The 27,260-nt window shown below is 41.1% G+C and overlaps 2 protein-coding genes across 3 annotated transcripts in view; one reads left to right on the forward strand and one right to left on the reverse strand.

The window, feature by feature from the left end:
* Window positions 1-6,774, forward strand: part of thrb (thyroid hormone receptor beta) — a 110,888-nt gene extending 104,114 nt beyond the window's left edge. For both annotated transcript variants that reach the window (XM_061092226.1, XM_061092227.1), the window contains exon 11: window positions 300-6,774. In XM_061092226.1, coding sequence (XP_060948209.1) covers window positions 300-541 — 242 coding nt within the window. In that variant the 3' untranslated portion in view covers window positions 542-6,774. The remainder of the gene's footprint in view (window positions 1-299) is intronic.
* Window positions 6,775-10,053: 3,279 nt separating this feature from the next.
* nr1d2b (nuclear receptor subfamily 1, group D, member 2b) lies at window positions 10,054-18,705 on the reverse strand. Its single transcript, XM_061092225.1, has 8 exons — window positions 18,302-18,705; window positions 15,847-16,056; window positions 14,870-14,958; window positions 14,195-14,339; window positions 12,758-13,473; window positions 12,224-12,409; window positions 11,890-12,100; window positions 10,054-11,600 (listed from the first exon to the last, which is right to left on the reverse strand). The coding sequence occupies exons 1-8, from the start codon at window positions 18,318-18,320 to the stop codon at window positions 11,404-11,406; spliced, it is 1,773 nt and encodes a 590-aa protein (XP_060948208.1). The 5' UTR covers window positions 18,321-18,705; the 3' UTR covers window positions 10,054-11,403.
* Window positions 18,706-27,260: the final 8,555 nt, after the last annotated feature.

The following is a 27,260-nucleotide window of genomic DNA, read 5'->3' on the forward strand; positions in this document are numbered from 1 at the left end:
TGTGCTTTACATGGAGACATGACATGGGGTTAACCTGCCCATCTGCTTTGTCTTCTGACACACTTAGAGTAGAGGTCTAATCAATAGCATTTTCTGCTTTGTCACTCTGACCCTAACCCTTTGTACCAGAAAAGCACTCCAGGGAATGTCAAGATAAAAACAGAGTATATAATCCATACACAAACTAGAAGGGCACTCAGTGGAGCGATACCTTCGACAGAGCCCAACGGTTCCTCTGTGAATGTTCCACCTCCCTGTTGTATTTTCACTGGTAACATTAAGGGTCCTTCTACCTTCAGATCGGCCCGGTCTGAGTAGTGTGGAGCGGATCGAGCGCTGCCAAGAGGAGTTCCTGCTGGCCTTTGAACATTACATCAACTACCGCAAACACAAATTGGCACATTTCTGGCCCAAGCTGCTAATGAAGGTGACGGACCTGCGGATGATCGGCGCCTGCCACGCCAGCCGATTCCTCCACATGAAAGTGGAGTGTCCCACCGAGCTATTCCCTCCTCTCTTCCTGGAGGTCTTCGAGGACTGACCAATGGATTTAAGTGTATGCGTGCGTGTATGTGTCCTTGTGTGTGTATGTGTGTATGTATGTGTGTCTGTATGTGTGTGTGTGTGTGTGTGTATGTGTGTGTGCATCCGTCAGCGTCTGGGCACCCTGGTGGTCTCAGGGGTGGAACCAGCAGAATGGCCGTCACATTGAACTTTCTATTAGCACTACTGAGTGTCACTTCATTCCGTACGTTAGGATTAGCTCTCTGGTCTAGTTTTGGATTGAACCATTCCTTACAGTGCGGGTACATTTTTTGTTCTGTTGTTGTTATTATTGTGGATATAACCTCTCACCTCGGATATGTGTTGATGATTGTACAGTTGGCTTAATGGTGATTTTTATCAACGCTTGTTTATTCATTAGAAACAATGCAAATGTTGTATTTTCCTTCCTTTATGTTGACAATTTCAATATGGCTGCTCACCCGACACAAAAACTAGGACGTTATCAGCTATTTGTTAGTCTCTCTCCCCCCCCGCCTGCCTGCTCGACTTTATTGGACCCCTTTGTTGGTTGAATTTTTAACCGTCATGTAGTCTGTCACCTACTCGCTATCAAACTATGACACGTTAACGGCAACTCTCACTCACTGTAATAGACAGCAGCTCCACGGGCCTTGGTTCGTCTCTACGTCGCCACTTTTCACAATGTTACCACCGCCATGCAGCGTTTCGGAGGTGTCGGGAAAATCTGAACATACAGAACAGCAGCTTAAGACGAAAGTCTGAGTCAGAAACGAGTCCGAGCTTTTCTGGGACACTTTTATTCAGTGTCATACGGTAAATATAGCAACATGCACTGTTCCAGCCTGGTGGACAACATTAGCTTCTGCACAACGACAGCATGTTCAGGCCAAAGGACAAGAGTGTTATCTTTAAGGCTCATGTTATATGGAGCTCCCTCAAACCGTATCTTAACATCGTGGAAATTGTATAAACCACATGATTAAATAAATAATCAAACAATAAACAGTAGATCCATCTATAATGGTAGTAGTTGGTAGCAACTGCATCATAAGCCAGCACTCTGTGAGACGGAAGAGCAGCAGGGCACTGGTTTCTCTTATTCTGTGGCTCAAATTGTCTGTCCTTGCTGCGTTTGAGTGAAGAAAGTCTTGTGTCCGTGTCTGTTGCCTTTATTTTTACAACGTGGACCATGAAACACACATACTCTCGATCCCGACTTCCTACATTGAGAGGAATGCAGCGGTAGCATTAAAAATGAGCCTGGTCACCGTCGCCACAAACTGGTCAGGACTAACTTAAGCACACAATGACGCTGATGTCATGAGAAGACAATCATGTTGTATTCGTTTTGTGTGTGTAACAATGCCACATGCTGTGCCAAAACCAAGTGAATGATGCCCTCCTTATTGAATCCCTGCTCGGGCTCTCATTGCGACTCCGGCACTTGACTTATTTGTATGCGCGTCGCTCGCAGACTTGTTCCAACGACACATTAGCAGCTTTTAAGTGTTTTACCGCGGCTCACTAGTCACACGTACAGTTTCAACCGTTTTTTCTTTTGTTTTCTTTTGTTATAGCACGACTCCCCGCAGACGGGAGGCCGTATGTTAAAACAGTGACGTCATGGTGCTATGGTGGGTTGGGGAAATGGCTGATTGAACTGTATCGTTATCTACGTGCAGAGACAAACATTATCTGTTCACGTACCAGCCAACCACCCTCTAATGATGGCATGCATAGACACTAACACTCAAACACGCACACATACTTACAGTATACCTTTCACACACATGCGCATACATATACAGTATATGCACACATGCATGTGCCTACATTCACACATAGGTCAGACCCCAACACTGTGACCACACAGTGGGACTCGGAGGCCAAGTGAAAGTTGGCTGGCCCGAAACCTGATTCATCATCAGCAAGGTACACTGAGGGAGCTGCTGAGATTGTGAAATCGTAGCGCTTTATCCGTTTTTTTTTTATTTTAACCGATATGTTTTCTTTTTTTGTTGTTGTTTTAAAAGCTTCTCAATGGTCTTGTTGTTTGCAATGTGACAAAAAATACATTTGCTTTGTATATCTCGCTTTTCCGAGCTTCACACTACTCCTCAAAGCCGCATGTGTTTATTTTATGTTTTTCTCTTTTCTGTGAAGTGATGCCTTTTTATCAAAGCAATAGACTTGCTGCAGTGTTTGAATGACCCGGACCTCACACACACACCTCGCAAACTGTACAGACTCAATATAAATGCACAGACAATCAGAGGGAGAGAGACGAATGGGGGAACAGGCACCCAGACTCAGGCGGGCGGTCCGGTCGGGCTGGGCCATGCTGAGCCACGGCCATTTGGAAAAGTAACATTGACTATGTTTGCATGCACCCCTCACCTCCACAGTGCTGTTGAACTCATGTGATACCCTGAGCCTGCCAGTAAAAAACATCAATGAAAAGATTTGGTCAGTTATTACAAGCAGGAGCGACTTACTCAACCATAACAGACAGATTTATAGGATTGGATCAGTCCTATATTTTGTTATTAGATTGGTATTCTGGCCTTTAACCACCAAACAATCCCAGGAGCTAAACTCAGGAACGTTTATGACCTAAAAGTCTCTTTAGTACACATGTGTTGTATTTCAACTGCGTCTGAAGAGCCGTACAAATCTGAATTCCACATTAGCAAATTAGACCTAAAATGAACAATTGTTTGATACTTTTTTATGTAATGAGAAAACTAAATTCATCCAGTTGTCTTTTGTAATTTACGATTTCATGACTGTTTACAGCTCTACATTAGTATGTAACCACACTGCTCTATCACTCTTACCTCTTTTTTGAAACTTTTTAGACTTTAACACTAGTCTCAGGAATTTGGCTGCATAACTTTCTTTAAACATCAACAAAATCCCATGCTCTGCCCCATTATGCTGGCACCAACTGTAGCTTGCTTGCTTGCAGTCTGGTTGATAGTTGTACACACAGACACACGTGCTGTAGCAGTTTGTATGATTGTGTTTGACCTGTCACTGACATACAGTACTGTTAGCACCACATACTACCTCAGGAGTGGGGGCCTCTTTTGGAGGATGCACACTGTGGCCTGGGAACCTAAACTGGAACTATGTTCCTGAGGTTGAAAATGTTCCTGAGTGACTGTAAATGTTTCTGGATCCCCTCATAGGTAAAAGGTCACAATGAGAGCTAAAACTATTGCACAAAATAAAAAAAGTGAGTAATTTTAAAGCTGCATTAATTGATTTTCTTTATTGCCACTCGTGGCAGAATTCGACCAAAAACTAAAAAATTATTATTCAAGGGCATTCATGTCCTAGGAAGGAAATGTGGGTCCAATTTTTGTCTCGTCATTGTTTGATTTCCGCCACTTCCCGGGGGAAACTTCCGACCTTTCAGCTGCTGCATGTTCAGCTTTCTTCACCAGTCAGCACACAGTGGAAACATCCTGAGTTAATGAGAGCAGTGAGCTATAAAACACTAAATATAGGCCTATGTTGAGGTGTAGAGTTTGGTAACACTTCTCTGTGGTCCTTTTCACATAAACGTTAAAAAATATTGGTGTTGAGTTAGCTGCAGCCTTTCACAGCTTTTAATAGGAGCTCTTTAACTGAGCACCGCCCTCGGCTGTTTAACCTTCTGCTTCCCATTGCATATATTCGGCACAATTTCTTTGAGTGAGCCATCTTTTCTTAAGCTTTAGTCTGAATCCAGGTTTGTGGACTTGTACAGACAAGAATATTACTGTAACCAGGCTCTCTCCCTGCCTGCTTATGGGCAGTGAGTATAGTGTAGTATATGTAGAGTATAAAATGGAGATACACAAGTGCATACTTTTAACGATTAGACTGCTAAATAACAAGTCTAGAATTTAACCTTGAGTTAGATCTTGAAGTTATATCAAAAGCCTGTCTGTGAAGTCAGAGCATGAACTAATCTCTCTGACACTGTCGAACTCACCAAGTTTTAGAGATTAACTTTTTAGTTAGTAAGCCCTGTGTTACAGCAGTGTGCTAAAGTCAATATATTTCAACTTATTTCTCATTAAAATCACATTTGAGAACATGTATTATATGAAAGAAATGGATGGCTGGTTTCAGACACCAGAACCTCAACTTAAAATGATTTAAAGTAACCTCAAAGTTGTATTAACAAGTTTTAGTCGGCTGTTTGATGGTAAAACTCCACAAGAAGCTGATACTCGCTTTTTTTGCAAATTGCGTCCTTATAGAGTTGCTACAGGTTAATAAACTATTGCCTATACTTACTTAAATCAGCACCTCTTTGTGTGTCTGCTGACCTGATGACCTCAGTCTCCGGCTCTTCAGCTGCTCCTGTTTACCCTCCATTGTAACTTGATGTCTGCTGTGTGTTGCTGGGTAGGAAGTGTTAGCTGAGCTTTTAGCTGATAACAGCAGCCCGTTTAAGGGCATTTTCACACCTGAAAGTCCAGACCATGGTCCGACCCAATCTTAACATTGTTTTGATATGATCCGCTTAGTTTTGGTTTCACATTATTATTGAAGGACAAAAGACTTTCGTGTGACAGATGTACTTCCTGTCGTCATCACCTACATCGGCTGCGACTGCCTATACCTTGACGTTGGCATGTTGTCAGTTATTAATAGTAAATAAATGAACCAGTTCTCATCATAGTCTTCGTCGGAGCTGTAGTATTATCATGGGATTACTACCAGCATTGCCAACTCTAGGTGCAGTACTCCACACTATTTCCAATGCTGCCACTGAAAGTCCTAGTCGGTCAAACATTAAATTGTTGGAGGTGAAGACTAAAAGCAATCCTGCGAGCCCCTTACTCATCTTTTCTTTTTGTATTGTGCGAACTTTTAAAAAAAAAGCTTTCATACTGCAAACGTACTGAACCATCGTTCATTTGATGTGGACTGAGACATCGAATACCTTTGGTCCGTTGGTCTGGACCGTGGTCTGAGGAACCTTTCACACCTGTTGGTTTAGTCTGAAGGTCTGGATCAAACACGGGATGTGTGAAACCATAAAACCAAAACATGAGCTGAAAGGTGCTAAAATGTTCTGTAGAGTTGATGGGTCCCATGATAATTCCCTATGGGTTCAACACTGGTTGTGACCCCCCTCACTTTACAGGTAGTCCACTGAAATAAGAATGAATCAAATGCAATTAGTGCAGCTTTAACTCAAATCTAAACAAAAACCAGTGTAAACAGTACGAAACTAACTCGGATCGTCGACATCTATGACACAAATGTGATGTGTGTCTTGCACAGTGCGTATAAACTGAATGAGTGCCCTGGGAAAACAGCTCAAAATGACTCGTACATCACATCATCATCGTTACTTGAATGGTCATATTCACGGGGGGTGCTGGTGCATGCAAACATAGTCAACACTGACTGCTGGTTCGGAAAATGTTTACTGTTCCTGAGGAGGTGCCAGTACGCTCTTATCTCTCCCACGAATTGTTACTGTTAAAGTTACTCAGTTATAAACTTATAACAAGAGTTGCACCATAGAAAAAGCTATTTTACAGTACAAAGGAAAAAGGATGTATATTTTCAGACTGCAGATTTTTTTTTACAGATGTTAGCCTAATATGAACATACTGTTTTGCATAGCGTTAAAAAAAAATGACGTCTTGCTCTCAAATCCATGTTCACGTCTACAAAAGAATTATGAGCAAAATAATATGAATCATTACAAAAAAAAAAAAAATAACACTTTAATTAGTGCAGCATTAATTCCACAATAAAAAAAAAAAAGAAAAGTTATTACTGTGTCTTGACTTCACTGTCAGTATAAAGCAGCACAGCTCCACACGAACACAGCTGAAGACATCTTCCTGGTCAAAGTGTAACCAGCATCAGAAAGAAAAAAGTAATCCACCGTCGACACCGATTTCTCTCCTTGTGTGTTTCAGTGTCTTCTTATTCAACTCATCTGTTCAACACGTACAGGAAAACCGTCGCAGAAGGGAGGGATTCAGTGTGTGTAGGCGCAGGAGTGAACCTGTGGCGTCAAACCACAAGATGCACAAGGTTCTGTTGCTAATTTGCTCTGTTGCACTCTGCATTTTACTGGAAACATGGTCCAGTACTGCACTGTCCAGATGTGGACGTTGCTTTGACATGAGCGCGGAGGACTTGAAGGTGAAATGCGTTGCTCATGGTTGACGATGATTGCAGCTAATGTGAATTGGCTCTTGAGAATAAAGATGGTTTTGAGAGAAACTTGGTTGTGTGTTTACTTCTCTTGCAATTTAATTTTCGGGGGAATTTTCATACTTTGTATTTAAATTATGTTGTTTAATTTTTACTTTTTATATATATTTTTTTATGATAACACCCTGTTTCTCTTGCTCACGTCTGGGAACATAATGGGCTCACCGTTATGTTCCCAGACTTGCTGTTGAGGTAATTCATTGTTTGTAATTTTTGTGATAAACCACCCTTTGGCTCATGGCTGTGGCTCAGGAGGTAGAGAGGGTCGTCTTCTGACCAGAAGGTCAGTAGTTTGATCCCCAGCTCCTCCAGTTCACCTTTGAGGTGTCCTAGAGCAAGACACTGAACCCCAAATTGCACCTGATGGCTGTACCAATAGTGTGTGAATAAATGTGTGTGTAAATGGGTGAAAGCATGTTATACTGATAGGGTGCCTTGAGTGGTCGATGAGCCTGGAAAGAATGAATGACTATAGATAGAAACATTGAGAACTTCATGGTGCAGCCAAACCGGAGACACATGACCTCTTCTCTGGCGTGGAGAACCAGCACAAGATCAGCAGAAACACACACGAGAGAAGCTCAACATTCACATTGATAAGTCAAGGGAAAAACACACAAACAGAGAGAGGGACAGAGGCTGAATCTGCTGGAGGATGACGATCCAGATCCGAACCATCTGGAGCAACGAATCCACAGCCAGGGAGGAGAGGGAGACAGAACAGATTGGACGCTCAGCAAACAAACTCATGCAGTGAGTAGAGAAATCTCATTCGCAGGACTAAATGGATTCTTTTGGTTTGATAGAATAATTGAGACAGAGAGCGACCTACTGCACCAAACATTGTCCTGATCATCACACAAAAATATCTATTTCTTTCAGGATTCCAACCTGTTAAATTTTAAAAAAACTAAATGCTAAGAGGTTTTCTTTTCTTTTTAAATATGAGAAAATAATTGAATCTGGTCGAAAATGGTAATAACTATACCAGAAAGGGCCCCAGAATGAAAGCAAGTGTTTTTTGTACCAAGTTTAATCAACATATAAAGGAACTGATGTTGCAATTCCCCAAAATAGCCACAGCCTGGACTAAAATATCCCCAGTGAATAAATAAAGGTTAAATCAAGACTGAAATCATTTATTTTTAATTAAATTCAGAAACTTTGGTCAGGGCCACCAGTTAAAACTGAACTGAGGGAACACAGTTTTTATTTTTAGATGCTCACTGCTGAGCCTGAGGGAAAAGATTGTGTGGTCAGATGTGACAAAAATACTGTAAACACAACATGTGTCTGGTGTAAAACAGGTGGTGCTCTTCACCTGGGTTACATCAGCTCTATGTGGTGACGCTTGTGGGCAGCATCACTTCAACACACCCTGTGGAAATGCAAACCAAAACCTTAGTACAAATTACACCAATCAACACATTGTGTGCCCTCTTGTAGCATTTTACCTGTGTTCACTGCTATAGGTCCAATATTGAAGACCATAATAACTCTATAAGCTCAAATCCGAGCATGTTAACATCAGACTTTGACTCCTGCAGTAGTGTGTGAGTTGCTTTTGAGAGCGGAGCCGAGCTGCAGATGGCGTGTGAGCTGCAGGGAGGGGCAGCGAGTGGACAGACACAGTGGAAGCTGCGTTGTTGCCATCTGCTGATAGAGAGTGACACTACCACAGTCCCACTCGTGACGAGCTGGGACTCCTGACAGCACAACAATCTCTTTATAAATCTGCTTTTAAACCAACTGAGGCTCTGCAGAGAGATTTTTTTCTTCTCCATATCTAAAATCACCACATCATTATTTTCACCGTCTCACAGTTCTCAGTGGTGTGCTGCGAAATGTACAAAACTGTCAGTCTCAAGACTGGAAAAGCTTTATATAAGCACAGACCATTTAAGGTCAAAGTCATTGCTAATTGCTAATGCGTATTACCTTGGATAAAACAATGAGGTCAAAGGTCAGCTTCACTGTGACGACTTCATGCTCTGCAGAAACTCTTTTCTGATTATTTTGCAACGCTGCAGTGATATTGAACATGTTTTCATGTCTGGTTAGACACTGACCTGGCCACACTAATAATAAGTGACCCCCTACATACTGTCCCGGCTATACACTGCAGCAGCATCCATATCTGAAGCACTGTCTACCGACACTTTGTTTCATCAGAATCAGGTTTATTGTGATGTGATCACATAAAAGGAGTTTGACCCTGGAAGCAGCTGTGTGGACGTTATGTTTTTTGAGGTTGACCTTCTGTCCCATTCCTGTGAATCTCAAAACAAATTTGTGTAAATTTGTCAAAAATGTTTGTTGGACTCAAAGATGAACTGATTAGATTGTAGTGGTCAAGGGTAAAATGTCACTGTGACCTCATAAAAATGTTTTGGCCATAATCAAAAATCTTAGGGCTGACATATAAGTCAGGACAGACATTGATGTAAGCTGCAACTTGACTGGTTAGTGGAGGTGTGAAGTATTTCTGGTTGATAACTAGAATGGCACTCAGTTAAGCGCATATCTTTTCCGAGGCCCAACAGTCCACTTGAAATCAATCAGGCTGCACTAAATTCCTCACCCTTCTAGATATCCATTCCTTAAATATGTCAGATTTTTTCCCATCAAGATCCATGAATTATTCCCTGAGAAATCAGAGAAAAATTGCTACAAACGCCCGTATTTTACAATGTTAAAGAAATTGAAAAGAAATCCCAAATCTACCCCCTGATCTACGCTAAAAGTTAGTCTGTGTTTTGTTGTGATCTTTCCAGAAGTGGCTGCTAAATCTTGCTTACCACCCTCATAGATTGTCAATAAAGATGGAAGACATGACTGCTTCCCCAAAAGTGAAGCTGAGATAGCTGACTGATCTCGATCACCCCCTAGTGGCTGTATAGGTCATAAACCTCATCTACTCTTTGTAAATCTTGGGACATGGACCAAACTAAAAGTCAAAGAAGACATTAAATAATTTTTTCCCAAAGATGGTTTCTATGATTTTACGTAGTTCTTATTACATCGATGTTGTCAGTAAGTTTGGTTTTAATAAGTTATTTGTGCTACAAAAACAGATCTGAGAGCTGAGCCTAACTTGCGTATATCAGTAAGACGTCACTACAGGAGAAAGTGGAGACATGTCGTCCATTTATATAAATAAATTATTATTTGCGCCTTTTAAGACTTTTAAACTTGCAAAATGTATACATTTTTTTTTCAATTTTTTATTTGAACATGTGATAAACAGATTTTACTCAATTCAGACACAAACCACTCCACAGCATGAACTGCATTTAGAAAATTTATTCATATAGATATATTCATCTATACAGTTATGTATGATAGTATATGTATATATATTTATATAGAAATCTATGCATACTGCAATCCTTTCACAGAGGAGAACAGAGACACATTTTAGCAATGTTAACACAAAGACCGAAGCTCTGGATATCCAACACCAGACATTCTGAAAATTACACTGGAACGAAAAGATGGCATCACAAAAAGTCTTCACACCAGCAACTCAGATATCACCTCGACTCAGCTTATATCTTAAGCTACAATCACTTCAGTGATATTACAGTCATTTTTTTTTTTTTTTATGTAGAACAGTCCTACCTATTAAGTTTCACAATGCTCAACTAAAGCCTGTACAGTTTTGTTAAATGCAAAAGTAATTAAGTTCATTCAAGCAAGTGGAAGTTGCTGGTGACAGGGAGTGTCAGCAGCATTAGGTGCTTGACCAGGAAACTCAACATGACCCAGGAATAGGAGGACAGCAGACACTGGAATCTCAGAAATATGTTTTTTTGTTTTGTTTTAGAAAAATACTTTAAGTCCAAAATTTGATTTCAATGGTTCAGAGTTTCCACTGATCTGTGAATAGAAATCCTGTGTCACCAAGCAACAGAGCGGCACTGATACATTTGATTTGTCAAAATTCCCAAATAATTTAGAAAAATATCCTGTAACTGACACAAACACAGCATAGAACAAACACAACTGCATGAGAGAAAGCTTCAAATGAGACATCGCCTTCTTCTGTTTATCTCAATCAAATGAAACGTTCTCTGATTTCTCATAGGACCAAAGTGTGAAGCTGAGACATTTACGCAGCTTCACGTCCACATTCCTCTAATTGTCGTCTGCTTCGTGGTTTATTAAGAGGATACCCCCTCGACAGTTTTTTGTTTTTTTTTTAGGTTTACATTTTCCACTGATCACATCAGCACAGCACCTTTTCAAATTCATGTGTTTCACTGAACACATGTACACAAGCTTCTCGACTTCTCACTATACAGCTCAAATCAAAAAGCAGTCACATATTGCACTATGAATGCAAAAAATACCAGCCTACACTATACACAAAAGTGCTTCTAACGTTTGCACGGTCGCAAACGCACAGTATGCTACACACAAACACAGGAAACATGTACATCAAGCAGTGTTCCTGTATGTATGCATTACCATCACACAGGCAGTTACGCCCTACAGTACAGTACAATAACATGTCATGGTCCTCCTCCCCCTTTAAATGTCATGTTTGGGCTATAGTTCAGGTTGCTCACATTCCGCCCGTGGGGGGGGGGGGGGGGGCAGAGGGAGGGGTGTGGGGATCAAGTATTCAAGCAAACCTCAGGAATGGACCTTGAAGGCCAGCAGCTGCTCTGAGTGCATATTGTTGAGCGAGCGCAGGTCGGGCAGTTTGAGCAGCAGCTTGGTGAAGATGGCCGACTCGTTGGGGTGGTTCTTGGTGATGAGGCTCCGCAGTGCACGGATCAGCGTCTCCTGCAGCATCTCCACAGAGTTCACGTTCTCGATGCCTGAGCGATCTGGAGGGGTGAGTGACACAAGGGTCAGCGTAAGGCTGGTGAACGGCATTCAAGTCCAGACGACGAGAAGCTAGGGGTCACACTGACGACATAAAACACTTTAATACAAATATATAGCCAAGTGCTTCAGATGACACAAAAGATAACACAAAATATAAAGATATACAATTATACAAATGAAGGGGACGGGTGGTATGTATTGGGTGTTTTTACTGCTAAAAAGAACCATTCTGTGACTTTGTACTGTCAAAGAAAATGGATGAGTAACTAGAAACGTCACAAAACCTACCTGCAGAGACCAGGACCACGGCAGTGAAGAGGCTCATCTCCTCCTCACTGAGGCCCAGGTTGCTGAGCTTCTCACTGAAGTCAAACATGGAGTTGAGGAGGTCGCTGGAGCCCATGGCCCTCAGAGTGTCCACGCTGTACTTCGTCCCACCCAGAAAGGTTACGGTTCGGTCCTTCACGTCAAAGAGACAAGCGAAACGGACCACGAGCACCTGCAGAACACGTGCCAGGCTTTTATTTCATCTCATTTTTTGTGAATGCCCTTTGTAACATTGTTAAGAAATGTTAATTTAAATAAAGTTTATTATTATCAATACTATTAAAACAGGGCGTACCTCAAACGTGCCAGCCTTCAGCAGGCTGACCTGGTCATGCTGGGACAGATCTCTGAAGCCTGGGATCTTCTTGCCAAACTCCACCACCTCCCTGACGGCGGGGGTGAAGCTGTGGGCGAACTCCTCCCACACCTCGTGGCCAGATTTCTGTGGGTCCACGTGAGGAGAAGTGTTCATCGGACAAACCTGAGGACAGGACAGAGGAATACAACATGTTCTTTAGCTGAAGCAAACATAAAACTATTTCTAATGCTAAAATATCAGGGTAAAAAGAGTTAATCAAATATAGAATTCAGTTTTTTCAAATACCTTTATTCAGCCCGAGAAGGAAGCTTATCTTTTAGAAAATAAAGCTCCCAAAGTCCCTCTGCTTAATATGTTTTGATTTCAATCAATCAAATTGTAATTGTATATTCCATATTCACAAATCACAATTTGTCTCATAGGGCTTAACAGGATCTTACATCCTCTCCCCTTAACCCTCATCGAGTTTTTTTTTTTTTTTTAATTAGTCTTTAATTAGCTGTTTCTCACCAGATGCATCCGTCGGCCTTCTCTCCACTGAAGCCCACTGGGGCCGCCGTTGGATGGGTCCTCTGCAACTGGAGCTCTGAAGGCTCCGTGTGCGTAGGCTGGACAGTGGCTGGAGCTGCTTCTGGACAGTCTGAAGGGACATTGGTTGGTGCTGTTGTCCTCTGGACCCTTGGGGCCCAAGCTGGAGGAGGGGTCCTGTGCTGCCATGGTGGCCATATTGTGGTGGTGGTTCCAGGCCTCCTGCTGCTCTTCCTTCCAGCAGTTAGCTGCGTTTTGATCAGAGCCGCTATCCAGGGGGCCGGTGGTGGCCGGGGCCTCGGCCATTAGGTTACTCTGCTCCTGGTTGTACATGAAGGTCTCCTGGTGGGCCCTGGTCAATGTTCCAATCACCTCCTCCTCCCCGCTGTCAGGCGCACTTATTGAGGCTGAGCTGGGGCTGATGTCCATAGCCACGGTGGGCTGGGGGTCTGAGCTGGAGTCTGAAGGGCTAGAGCAAAGCAAGGAGGATTGAGAGCGGGAGGGGGCCGGGCCGGGGCCGGTGTGCTCTGAGGTAGGTTCTGTGGCACTGGCCGGCAGCGGCTTGGCGATAGGTAGCGTCTGGCTGCTGTGCAACTGGTTTTGCAGCTGACTGTTGTTCATCATGTTGTTCATGGCACTTTGCATCTCCAGCAGCATGCGCTGTTTCTCCCGCTTCGGGATTCGGCCAAAGCGCACGGCTAAACAGTGAGGAGAGGAAACTATCAGAGATGCTTTCACTTGCAGAATTTGACAGTGCTGTAGACAGTTATGACTTCACTCACACTGAGCTGAGTTAGCTTACTTCAAGATGCATTTATAAAATAACAACCATTAGATGCACTTATGTAAAGGGACACTCATCACAATTATTTTACGAGCGGACTTCCTCATTCTGAGAATATGTTGTTGACCAAAGTCCTCACTGTCAATGTAACAATAACACACAATAAGGTGAATTCTGGTTAGTGTAAGAGTAAACTGAATGATTTTGGATCCGATTATCTTTTATTGACTGAATGTGTCTTTATTTATCCAAAACAGAGATAGTGTTCTAGGAATACACCATTATTAAAAAATTTAAAATCCATTATAAAACCATAGAATTATTAAATCATCCAATAACCTCAAGATAACATCAAGACAATTTTCACAATCGTTTAAAAACATCTTTAATAATATTGATTTTAAAATGTATTTATAAACAAGGATATTTATTTTATAATTTTATAACAATAACAACTGTGGTCCCCATATCTCCTCAATTTACAGAGCTACAACGTAACCATAACAATTAACAAGTATAAATGATCTCTGTTCATTTTTTCAAAGTGATGGAGCAGATGATTGCCGCTCTGGAGAGACTGAGGGAATGAGTGCAGCTCTAATGAGGCTGGAGCAGTGACCGAAGCAGATACTCACAGTCTCTGGACATCCCCACCATCAGGCATTTCTTAAAGCGGCACTGCTGGCAGCGGTTCCTGTTGATCCTCATGATGGGGCAGCTGTCGTTCTTAAGGCACTTCTTGTATTGGATGTTCTGCTGGATGCTCCTCCTGAAGAAGCCCTGTGCGTTCATAAAACATAACAGCACGGTGTCATGGCCGAGGCTAGAACCCACTGTGTGAATTCAAGCATATGCGAGGGTCTGTTATGTTCGGAGGGGTGTACATGTCATCATCAGTGGAGCCAAGTATAATTTTACAAAATTGTCTCAAGCGTGCACCTGTGTGTGTGTGTGTGTGTGTGTGTGTGTGTGTGTGTGTGTGTGTGTGTGTGTGTGTGTGTGTGTGTGTGTGTCTCTTTCCTATAAGGTGTTCTGTGGTGAGTTTGTCACTGTGCACTGCTCCACACACTTAACTAGGCCACACAGCAACATGAAGTATGGGAGGGGGGGGCTGATGGGGAGAGTGTACTAGTTTCAGAGTCTCTTGTTGTAGCTGTGCAGATGGCTGTGCCTGCAGTGACCCAATTCAACTCCATTTCAAAGTCACGTTGCTGTGTTGCGGTGAAAATGACTGATTCAGTGTGTGCAGCATGCTAGCCGTGTGTGTGGGTGTGTGGTTGTGTGGTGCTTATTTGCAGATCTGTCTTTACCTTGCAGCCCTCACAGGCATGGACGCCGTAGTGGAAACCAGACGCCACATCACCGCAGACCTTACACAGCAGCACCAGGCCATTGATTTCTGATTGATACAAAAACGCATTCTTACAGATCATCTGTTGATTTGATCAACATGTGAAAGTTACCTTTAACAGTTCACAAAAACAATTTAACTGTATTTTATAGGCAGATTTTTTGTGTGTAAATTCATCATATTTATATCACATCTGACATTTAATACTAATGTAAAAACATCAGTTTCACAAATGCTGTGAAGCCACAAATGCAACACACCCGAGTGAAATATATGATTTACCATATGAAAATTTGATTTTTTTTGGAATGTGCTATTATTGTAAGTAAAAATTAAACTGCATTTAGGTTCAAATTAAAAAGTAGAATAACCATTGTATTATTGAGACAAAAATTATTGTCAGAGTGAAAGACAAAAGGTGCCTTTGTGTTGAGATAACAAATTTTGATCAACTTTAATTGAAAATTTACCAAATTCACTATTAATAAATACAAAACACAATCATTCCAAGTAATTAAGAAAAATTCAATGGGTGTGTGGCTGCACAATTAGAGGACGTATGAGATCATAACATTGAACTTGGAACACAGCACAGTGAGTCACGACACTAAACTGGTTTGAGATCTGTTTGTGGTTCACCATCAATTGTCATTGTGAACTGAAATTAGCTGAAACTAGTTTATTGGTTACTTGGCTACGACATCAATGTTGGTAGTTAAAAAAAGTATCGACTGTGTAATTCATATTGAATTTTCCCTTTTTAAATAACACTATCTGTAAAATATTTTCCACCTCAAGCATTAGTTTCTAATAGAAATATTCTTTCTAAAACAAACACCTTAACATTAAATAAAACAGTTTGATCAGTAATGAAAAAAGGCATTTTCAATACGCTTCTGACTATATTTTGCACACACACAAAAATAGTTGTCTTACTTGTGATCCCACATTTTACAGAGGAGGAGCGTCCAGTCTTTGGAGCTGGATTGTTTTGGCCACCGGCAGGGAGTGTGGGGTCAGCCGGCTGACCGAGCTGGCGGCAGCCTGGTGAGGTGCCAGGTGGTGGGGAGGACGACTGGTAGCTGCCGGAGGAGTCGCTGATGCAGGACTCCGGGCTGGACGAGCTGATGTAGGCTATTACGCCTCCTGGTGGTAAATGGCAGGGAAGAGGAAAAAAATAGGCCATGACAAAAGGGACAGCAGCAGCGGTTCAGCTCTGAGCAGAGCTCTGAGCTGGAAAACATAAGTGATGTGTCTATTTTTTCCTTTAAAAGATTAGGTTTGTCATAGTCTAATGTGTTCTTCACAAGCATTGTGTGTGTGTCTGACACACACACAGTCACACACACAGTCACACACACACACACACACACACACACACACACACACACACACACACACACACACACACACACACACACACACACACACACACACACACACACACACACACACACACACACACACACACACACACACACCTTATTCCTCTGTGTCATACAGCTTCAATACCGTCAATACTCACTGGTGCAGAAAATGTGGTGCGTTCCTAAAAATAAATTCACCATTTCCCCTATTACAGTAACATCTAAAAACAACCATGACGAAATGTTTCTGGAAACTGCTGAGCTCTTTTAACCATTGTGTTAACACTAGCCTGATCCATAAATGTCAAATACTCCATAATGCACCAATTGTGGATTAATCCACACACCTTACATAGTTGTAATAATCTACTAAAAACGACAATTAAACAAGAATCTTCAATTGAATCAATTGCATTTGATTCAAAACGTCCTTAGAGATGACACCAGCTGCATCACTTAGATGCATCTTCAACATGTATTATAGGTTAAAGAAGCTACAATATTGAATTTTTTCCAGGTTAATCTTAATTTTTGTTTGTGTTTTTTAAGCATTCAATTCCAAACCCTCTGCTCAGAGTGGTGGCTCTCACTGTTAATACTATCTAATTTCCTTCAAATGAAATGTAACTTTACAACCGGCTCACAATGGATCTTTTTTTTTTACAGTGCAACCAATAGGCTCAACATTAACAGAGAAGATCATCATACACCGACAGCTTTCCCAGCCGGTAGGAGAAGGTCGACAGGCTGCTGCACCCCCCCCCCCCCCTTCCTCCGTGCTCAACACAGACTGACCTGATGTCTTCCACTGCCATTCTCAGTGATTAGGTAACAGCCATTACCTAATGTCAGCCTCACCAGGGTGTGTGTAGTAGGTAGTCTGGCACTAACACAGCTTCCATCAAAGATGGATCAAGTAGGAAAAAAATCAAAAAGGGTCACATCTAACCAGCCCACGCTCACGTTTCATTTTAAGGATTTTATAACAAATATTAAGCATTAACACCAATCAGAATGGGCTGAGGACCTTTAATAAAGGTGTATGTTTGTTATATAATGTGACATTATGGGGGAAAATCGTGCTAAATGATGAATGGTTGACAAATCATTGCTTTTATCATTTCACTGAAGAATAAACATTAAAACCACATATTACATTTCTGGAACTACTTTCAGCTAAAAAGAAGGATATGTGGCTAATTAACCAGACCTGCAGAATAACCCATCCTCATTCTACTTTCTGTATACTAATACATGACTTATTCTATTTCGATTTGCCATAAAGCTTATATGCCTTATTTCATCAAGACTGGAAAAGCGCTATATAAATACAAACCACCTACTTATTTAATTGTTACTATAGTATATAGTTTATTGCAGCTATTATTGTTGTTGTTGTTCGTGCTTACATTTACATATATATATTTTTTACAGTTTTACGTATCTCGATTGGATCGTACAATTTAAATGTACCCAAGGATAATAACTACAGAGATATCAGGATCTGAATGCAGTAGAACTTTTAATTGTTTTTTTTAAACACGCCCCCACGTGGAGTGTGTTTGTTCTTTCCCGGGAAAAGAACTGGGTCACCGCGATCTGCTGCAGGAAGCTGCACGTGTATCCGCGGCCCGACCCCACTCGCCCACGCACGTCTCCCTGCGAGAAATTATGCAACGTCCGCGTCACTGCGCCGCTCGGCCAATCAGCGGCGACGCACGGGGAGCGTAAACACAGACGCACATGGCTAGGCTGACGGGTCCATGTGAGGAGAGGACGACTGCAGCGCTCCCACTGACAACTGGGGAGGTGATGGCAACACCCCAGTGACGCTGTTCACCCACTCTTAACACGCCAGACACGAGTGGGACGTCTTCAAAGCGTCAAAACATGATAAACACCAGGTCGTGTCCATGCTAGCAGCGCTAACACGGGACTAGTTTCACTGAGCTAACACCAGGAAGTGACACTAGCTCCTCTGGTTGCCATTGTACCCAGCTTTATTTACAAATACTCTGACTCACCAGCTTTGGTCGCGTCCATGTCCTGTGAGAGCTGCCGGGGGTGTTTCCTCCTCCTCTGCTACCTCGGTGCACAAGCCGTGTTTCTGTCGAGTGCTCAGCAACCGGGGAGTCGCTGAATGAGCCCGGGGGAAGAGGCTGGTATCGCTACAACATTGATAGATGAACAGGGCTGATCGAGCCGATGAAGACGGTCACGGCTTCAGTCGGTTGTCCCGAAAAAACGACGAGTTTTTACAGGAAAACTGGGAAACAAATCTTGCCTATCAAAGCGAGGTTTTTCTGTGAAGTGTTCTTCCTCGGATGTTTGTCTCGTCTTCCTCGGGTTTCACTGCGACTCGGTTACAGGCAGAATGTTCTGTTCTCCATTCAGAGGCTGTGTGTTGAGGGCGCCGCTCCGCTGAATATGGAGGACGGCTCTGTCTGTCTGCAGTGACGTCAGTGTGTAAACCATGTGACCCACTTCGTCGGCTCCTCCCTCCCCACAGCCCTGCACTGGTGTCAATGTAACCCACTGACATACTTCCACCCATAGATACTTCCACCAGTGAAAGTGCACCGAGACCTCCCAGCGTCCGAAACACACCTTCACCCATCACAGATTGGTGTGGATCCAAATGTGATTATGTTTATATGTTTATGATTATAGGACAACGATAACTGGACAGGCATTTCTAAACACAGGCCACACAGGTTTTACTCTCATACCTAACCACTGTGTTTCTATAGTCGAGGGTTGAGGAAGGCGGGGGTCACACCTTGTACAGATTGTAAGACCATATAAGGAGAATTGGGATTTGTGAATATGGGCTAAAACCCACTTGATTGTTTATGGTGAGTTATGCATTGACAGTATCCCAGCAAACATAAAGAACCTTTATCCATTTTAAGCCACAATTGTATTATACATCTTTTAGATTGTTGTTGTTTTCTACCGTATTTTAACTGGCTGAAGGATTTTAGTCATTGGGTGTAAGTTAGCCACAGGTGAGCTCACCCTGTGTCCTGTGTCCACTTAATCGCATTGGGACAACACTGCTTTTGTCACCTTTTATTAATTGTACGGGATTTAATGGTAAGTGAACTGTATTTATATTGCATAAACAACACTTACAGTAGAGTTACATTTATTTATTCACAGGTTGGTTTGAATCCAAATTGAATTTTGTACATTTGTGTGTACAAATCTTGTTATTTCGTTCATGTGCTGTTATTTTTTGTGAAGTTTTTCCTTACCCTAGCAGGATAGTCCACCCAAAAATGTAAATTCACTCTTTATCTACTCATCACTATGCCGATGGAAGGATGGGTGAATTTTTTAGTCACCAAAACACTTTTGTGGACTACGACAGTTAAAGCTCCGACCTTAAATCACATCGTCTGAGACCCTGTTCAGACCTGGTATTAACATGAGAGATCCAATCACAAGTGGACAGTACTAAGTTTGTCTGTTCACACCTGCCATTAAAACGTATCCTGAATGTTTTTCCTGTTGAGAGTGAATCTCACTTCCCTGCTGTAATTGCAAATATCGTGACTGTTATTTGTGTTTACGAAGACATGATGTTGTACATAGATGCACTGTATGATTGTTTGTGTGAATGCATGGATGTAAAACTGTAAAGCCCTTTGGGTGGTCATCAAGACTAGAAAAGTGCTACATAAATAAAAAAACATTTACCATTCTTTACCAGCCTGACTTCAGACTTTGGGTGTGTCCGATAAAAAGGTTTATGTGTTGGTGAGAAAGAGGGAGAAAGCGGGTGAACAGTGTCAGGAGCAGAATGAATAAATGTGTGCAGCTATGAAGAAAGATTTTACCAGCATAAGATGAGTAACAGTCATTGTGTCAATGAATCAATGTATGGTTACAGAGAAGAAAAAAAATATGTTGAAACTATAGCAGGTCAGAGGGCGTCGGCTGAGTAGGTGCTCCTTCATATGTGGCCCTGGATGCATTTGCGTTTACAAAGTGAAAAAAGAATGTGGCCACATCCAGAGCACTTCTCAACATGGTCTAGGCATTTGGATCTGACACATTGGGGTGTGTTCAGACCTGTGCATGCAGACCCTTGTTAGCACATCCCTCTGGACATATGCTTATCCCAGGTCTGACCGAGGTCTGAGAATCATCTAAGAATGTGGCTGAACTGAAGCTGCTTCACAGGAAGAGCGATCAGGATTTCCTCCTGAATGTTGTGCAGGTCTGACCTGCAGCTACTGGAGGAGGAGCTGAGTTTTTTGGATCCAGTATTTTAGGAAAGCTGCACCCAAACAAGTAGATAGTAAATACAATGGAATCTGCTTTTAGTGATGACGTTTTTCCCTGGGCCAAAGTCATTGCTACAGTATATGTACTTACAAGTAAATGATTTATTATGTAAAATCGTTTCACTTGGTGTTCAGACCACATTGTGTTCTTTTGAGCTTTGGCAGAACATCTGATTTGCACATGAAACAAAGTAAACAGTTTTTCTTTTCTCTTTTTAAAGTATAACCAGTTTGTCAAAACACAACTTGTGTGTTCCCAGTGTGTTCCTCATGAAACACACAACAAGTCGTGTGAAGCGCAGGACTGTGTTTTTTCTCTGACCTAAATTTGAAGCACAGCACATTAAATTGCACTATGGAGAAGATCAATAACACAAAGCTGTCTCTGCTTTAATCACTCACGCACACAATGAAAGAAGTACATGTAGGTACAAGTCTTTATACTGAGTATTATTCAAAATCAGCCATGTACATCAGGCAGTAGCTAGTCTATACTGTAACTTGAATTTAAAAATATTACAGAAGGAAAGTTATTCTGTGTATTTTCCAGTACTGTAATGTTAATCACTGCTGCTGCAGAAGTCTTGAAGAATCTGTAGTGAAGACCAGAACCTGATTAAGCTGTAGGCCCTTCATGTCTTTAACTGTATTGAAACAAAGAACAAGGCCTCTTTTATTATATCTTTATAATGCACGAGATTCACCGTGTGATTTTCTTAACCTAGTACTTTGAAAACAGGCATAATATTAAATAAAGTTGTGTTTTAAGTCATTTTTTATTACAAAGACGTTTGCAGAGTCATTTTTTATAAAACAATTGCATATAAAGCATGGTCAACAAAATCACTCAAAAAAAATGAAGTGTTACAATCAGATCTGGGCCTCTGAGAACAACAATAACATGGTCTAACATGGAGCAGTCGATTAAGGACATCTCCAAATCCACTGTTCCAGCCACATGGATCATGGATAGAACCTCGGTCATATTTGTGTGGACAATCAGATGCATCGTTAATTGTTCACATAATTGCTATTACTACGCATGCAACAGAGATATCACACAGCATATATTATATATAGATATATATAGATCTATATAGATATATATTAATATTTGACTTAACTGCTTTGAAAACATCTCGTAGTGAAAGCAAACCAAATGCTTAAACTTTGTTAAAGCTTGACCTACTGGATAGCAGTTGCTTTCTTTGACTTCATGGTTAAAATACAACACTCTAATAATATATATTATATTATTAGATGCAGGTAGTACACAGCAGTATTAAACTGTGGATAATGATATACAGCAACGAGTGCATCTGGTTCCTAGTTAATGTCATGAGGCTTTTAGGATATTCCCTCCCACATCAAATTCTTATTGGGTTAACGTGACACAAAAATGCTTACCTCCTCTCCATAAACTGCACAAGGCATTTCCCCAAAGAACTCTATCCCAGCTAATGTTTCCTGGCCACAATGAGACCTTTTAGGAGTAAGCCATCCCTCACGTTACCATCCCGTTCTCCACTTTCCTTCTTTGGGATTTTTGCAGAGCAGGTCAGGAGCTGCTGCTGCCCCTCAGACCAATGCGTGGTCACACAATAGATAGGGAGTAACATGAGAGTTGACCATTGTTTTCACTCCACCCTTCCATGTTCTCAGTTGACCCTTTCTCTCTGTGACTCCGGGAAATGCTGTTTTTAGACAAGCACTGGAATATGTTGTCACCATGACCCAGTCAATTTATTAATTCATTTATTAAACAGCAGTTAAAGTAACACAGATATTTATAACAACACTAAACAACTTAACATGTGACTGTACAGATATATTGAATTGTGATGAATGGACATATAAATTTAGAAAGTTTTCTCAACTATTGCTACATGTCATATCAGAACCAGGCCATGGTGTTCCTTGGACTTAATCCAAGGAACTCGATGTAGACCTGTGATAAAAATGGTTGTGATTCACAGGTCAGAACAAAGGTTTGAAACCATTTCTAAAGATGGGAGTATTCCCAGGAGCTCACTGACCTCAATAATTGTGAAATGAAAGAAGTTTAGAACCACCAGGACTCTTTCTAGAGTTGGAGCGTAAAACGCGGAACCAAGCAAGACTGGCCTTGGTCAGGGAGATGACTGAAAACCCAGTGATCACACCATCTGAGCTCCTCCCACGATGTCTGCTGAACACTAGGTATTGCTCATCTTTTATCGGACACTGATGATGTTAAAAAGTAAAGCATAACATTAAAAAGTAATTACATATCCTTACTATTGGTTTGATTTTCAACCAGATAGTCCATTTCTGATATATTTAGATCTTTAAAATCAATGATAATGTACAGCAAAACGGAAATTGCTCCAGTGGATCTGCCTGATAATATCAGCTATAGTTCTACAGGGATTCCTCCAAGTGTAAATGTGTTTGAACTTTGTCCCTAAAAAAGAAAGCACTGCTCCAAGTGATTCTTGAGATGCAAATTAATGTTTAAAATTGAGGGAGATTTTTGATTTTAAAGGCACCACATGAACGTTGTCTCTGCCACAGAGAGTAGCCTCTCTCCAGGAAAGAGTGGTGGTGATGGATGTTGACAGAGGGCTTCAGCCTGTTGCATAAAATATGAGATTCCGTTCTTTGAAAGGCACTTTTATTATCAGAAAATTACAAGGTAGGCCAGCCGGACTGGGACCAACTGGTCAACTTCGATAGAAGCAGAGACGTGATTGAATTAGAAGCAAAACCAAACTTAGCATTAGCATTGCCTTCTTGTGCTGGACACAGCTTGGAGAATAAATGAGTTTAGTTAGCTGCTGAACTCACAATGTTTCTTCAGCTGTGTATGGTAATGCTGTTAGAAGTGCCTGCACTGTAATACAAATAGATTTTTACTTTGTGTCCCCGTAGGTGGGCCTTCAAAAGAATGAATGTGTTGCATCATTGTGAGATATGTACAATTGATTTAGATTTTAACAGGCATCCGTTAAAGCTTTTAACCTTTAAGAGCACCAGACTGATCTTTAGAGTCCAGACGAAGCTGTGGATAAAATGAACTGTAATAAACTCAGGTAGATTCAGATTAAAAATGTTCATTATTACTAGAAGTGGTGGTAATATGGGATTGGATCTGACCTCTGTTTCAAGAGTACATGTCAACCCTAATGCAAATGGGGAAAATGGCTATATCTGTAAAGGTAGGGCTGGTAATATTGTGGATTTATCTTTATGTCAGCAAATACCAAAGCCAGCAATGAACTGATCCTTTTAACAAGCGTCAGCCTTTTACACAGAGACAAATCTGACAAGTCACAAAAATGTAGAAATGCATCTGGAGGATGTGTTGTGTTACTAATTTCAGTTTAAGATGCTCAGGGAAACTCTCACTGTGAACTGGAATGACCTGTTTGGGTTCAAACTTTACAGTCTGTTAGTTTTTCCAAAGATAATCAAAAAGGTGCAGAGGAAAAACCTTTACCTGTCATTATTTTATTATTTATTTTCATGGTCTCGACTTTAATATATAAAGTGCATTGAGATAAAGTATATTGTGATTCGGCGCTATACAAATAAATTGAAACTTGAAATTGAATTGAAACATTAATGATGTTCTAAAACGCAGGTGGCTGAATGACTATCTGATTCAACCTATAGCCAAGTGACCTATAACATCTAACATCTAGTTACTTCATGAATAAATAAATCAATTGGGACAAAAACCCATGGATTGTCTGGGAGGAATACTGAGTCTGTAGATTATACATTATTATTTCAGTGTGAATCTGTGCAGGAATACTACCTTTTGTTTTCATACTGGCTTTGATGTTAATATATGCATATAACCCTCAAAATGTGATGTATTTTAAAGCTGGAGTACTTATTAAGTTAAAGGATAAGATATTGGGGTGTTAGTAAATAAAAGTCAGAAATCAGATTGATAGAATTAACTAAAAATCTCTTCAATGTATAATGGAAAGAAATGTCCCTGAAACTTCTTCAATTGTTCGAGTTATTTGTGCTTTTTTAATAGTAATCTCACCTTTTAGTTAACTTGACTTTTCTTTGTCTAAAATGTTTCTAGGCAAACATCTGAACCGAGAATCAGGCCTTCCCATAATGCCCTGTGGTCTTGCATTTGGCACAGAGAAGGTATTTCAGGGAACAGGGTCCCTAAGAACATTCAGGTTTCACTTGATGATGATTATGTGCAACACAAAGTGTGGTTAACTGTGTGTGGAGGGCTTGTTATGAGGATAATTAGTCCGGTTCTGATTATGTGAGCAGTTTACAATTCAGCTCTTCCATCATAGCCAGCTTCATAATACTGGTCCAACAGGATCAACAATCAACAGCAACTTAGTGATAGAAAGCTATATGAAAGTTGGTCACCAGCCAAATTCTTCAGTTTTTTTCCCCGGACTGTGGCTCACAAGGAATAACAAGTTGTTCCTGAATCGAAAGGTTGGCAGTATCAACCCCAGCTTGTCCAGTCCAGATGTCAAAGTGTCACTGGCAAGACATTGAATCACAACTTACCTAAGATACCATGTGAACTTATGAGAGATGTAGAATCGCAATATGAATCGTGGATGTGACCTGTAGTGTTCAGTCATTATGACTAGATTATTGCTCTGTAAATGTAAATAATTAATTTGCTATCTAATGTCTCACCTTGGACAAACTGTGAAATAATGAATTAAAATGTCTTTCTCTTTTGCCTTCCTTGTCTCTTTTACCTACTTGTGCACATAAACACAGTAAAAAGAGTAAGTAGACGGACATGTTACTTTGTGACGCAAAGTGTCAGGACCTTGAGGAGTTTTCTGTGACACCATGGCAACAGACTGTGGTCTTTGTAACTTAGAAGTACTTTAACATAAACAAAAAGATATGACACAAGTATAATATGGGCACTCTAAGTTGAGTCCTTGTCATATTTATACACAGAAGATACTGTTATAGTCTAGGAGCTTATCTTCTCTTGTGGGGATTTGCTGACAAAAGAAAATCTACCAGCATTGTCTATAAATTTGCAGAACTAACAGCCCTAGTCACACAAATTCGAGTCTTAAACACGTCACACCCAAACACCTCTAGGATATCATCTTTCCCAGACTGCACATGTCCTCACATCCCCCTCCCCAAACAGCCAGGATCACCTTCACTTTAGTATAAGAATCAGTTGTGTGTGTTTGTGTAGTGTTTCCAAGTGAATTTATCAATAGAGAAAACAAAGACTCTTGACTACACACTCTGATAATATTGACCTTGCCTCTCCACAGAACCTTGATTCTGAAGGAAGTGCACTGCTCGAACGTCATGGCGTGGGAAAGGTCTGTCATTATGATGAAGATAAATCGCTACAGTGTGATAGAGTAGATGGAGGTTCAAGAGAAAGGCGGATGGATACATCACGTTGTCCCCATGTTTTAGACACCCTAAAACACGAGTGGAGGTTTAGAAGTAGGTCTGTAGTTCCAAAGTACAAAGGGACCCATAATGGGTTTCTTTAAGCGGCAGGGGAATGAGCCAGTGGACGAGAAACCAGCAAAAGTAAACAGGGTCTTGTGTGCCAAATCTCCTTGACAGTGATTTAATATAAAAATGAGGATTTCATGTGAGGCACATCACAAATTACATCTCACTGTAGTTTTAAATAGAAGGAACTCAGTGAGACAGGTCACAGACAGCAGGGTGGACTGGCCTGGTTTAGATTTTTTATCTTTGGGACAGTAGATCTAAGTATTGAGTCTTGCTGGACAGTCTCCAATTGCACTGTATGTAAACCTAAATTTCTTAGAAATGTTCAGTGTTAGTGTGTAATGTACAGACAGGGTGCGTGTATATTACTATATTGTATTTTTATTACAAGCCTCTATTAGGTTATTCATCACACTAGTGAATTATACTGTCATATTGGACATTGTACCCTGTGCAGATCTTGAAACTGGAAACCTCATGAGTGGCTGTTTGGAGATACTGTCAGAATTTCCACTTCATCCTTTGTCCTCGCCAAGAGTGAGAAAAAACAACCAAAGAAACCCACATTAAGAGGAAACATTGTATAAAACTCAGAGCCACGTGAGGGATCCCTCTCACAGGACGTCATGAAGAAATACGAGAGTATGTGTTTCTGCTGATCTCGTGCCTAAATAGTCACTCTGAGCCCATGGAGAAACAGAAAACAAATATACATTTTAAGTTAAATGAAGCAGACCTTCAACTTGCTAAATTTGAATTCAAATGACACCAGCTTGATCAATACTAGAGCTGTGTGATAAGTTTCTCAACTTTGAAAAGTTTTATGCTTATTGAGTTTCAATCTTTTCAAATTTGTCTAACCCATTTAACTTGTAAGAAGTCAGAACATTATGGATAAACTTTGGCAAATTTATGTGCAACTTGTAAAGTAACCCTCCACTGGACCTCAACTAACAGGTTATGTCTACATGCTGGTATATTTTATGGTTGACCTGGTGCCACAAGCAGGACAGTGTGGAGTCAGGGAGGGTAAAGGAGCAGCCTGTACCAGTCCACAGTTTATCAACCACCAGTAGGCATGTGTAGTCTTGGCCTGACACCACCCAGCAGTGCATTACCAACAGCCAGAGGATATAAAAGAATAATTCACTCAGACCCCCAAAAACAGGTTCTCTAACAAAACCTCTGAATGAAACACAGACATGACTAG

The sequence above is a fragment of the Limanda limanda genome, chromosome 19, assembly GCF_963576545.1.
Source record: "Limanda limanda chromosome 19, fLimLim1.1, whole genome shotgun sequence".
Lineage (NCBI taxonomy): Eukaryota > Metazoa > Chordata > Actinopteri > Pleuronectiformes > Pleuronectidae > Limanda > Limanda limanda.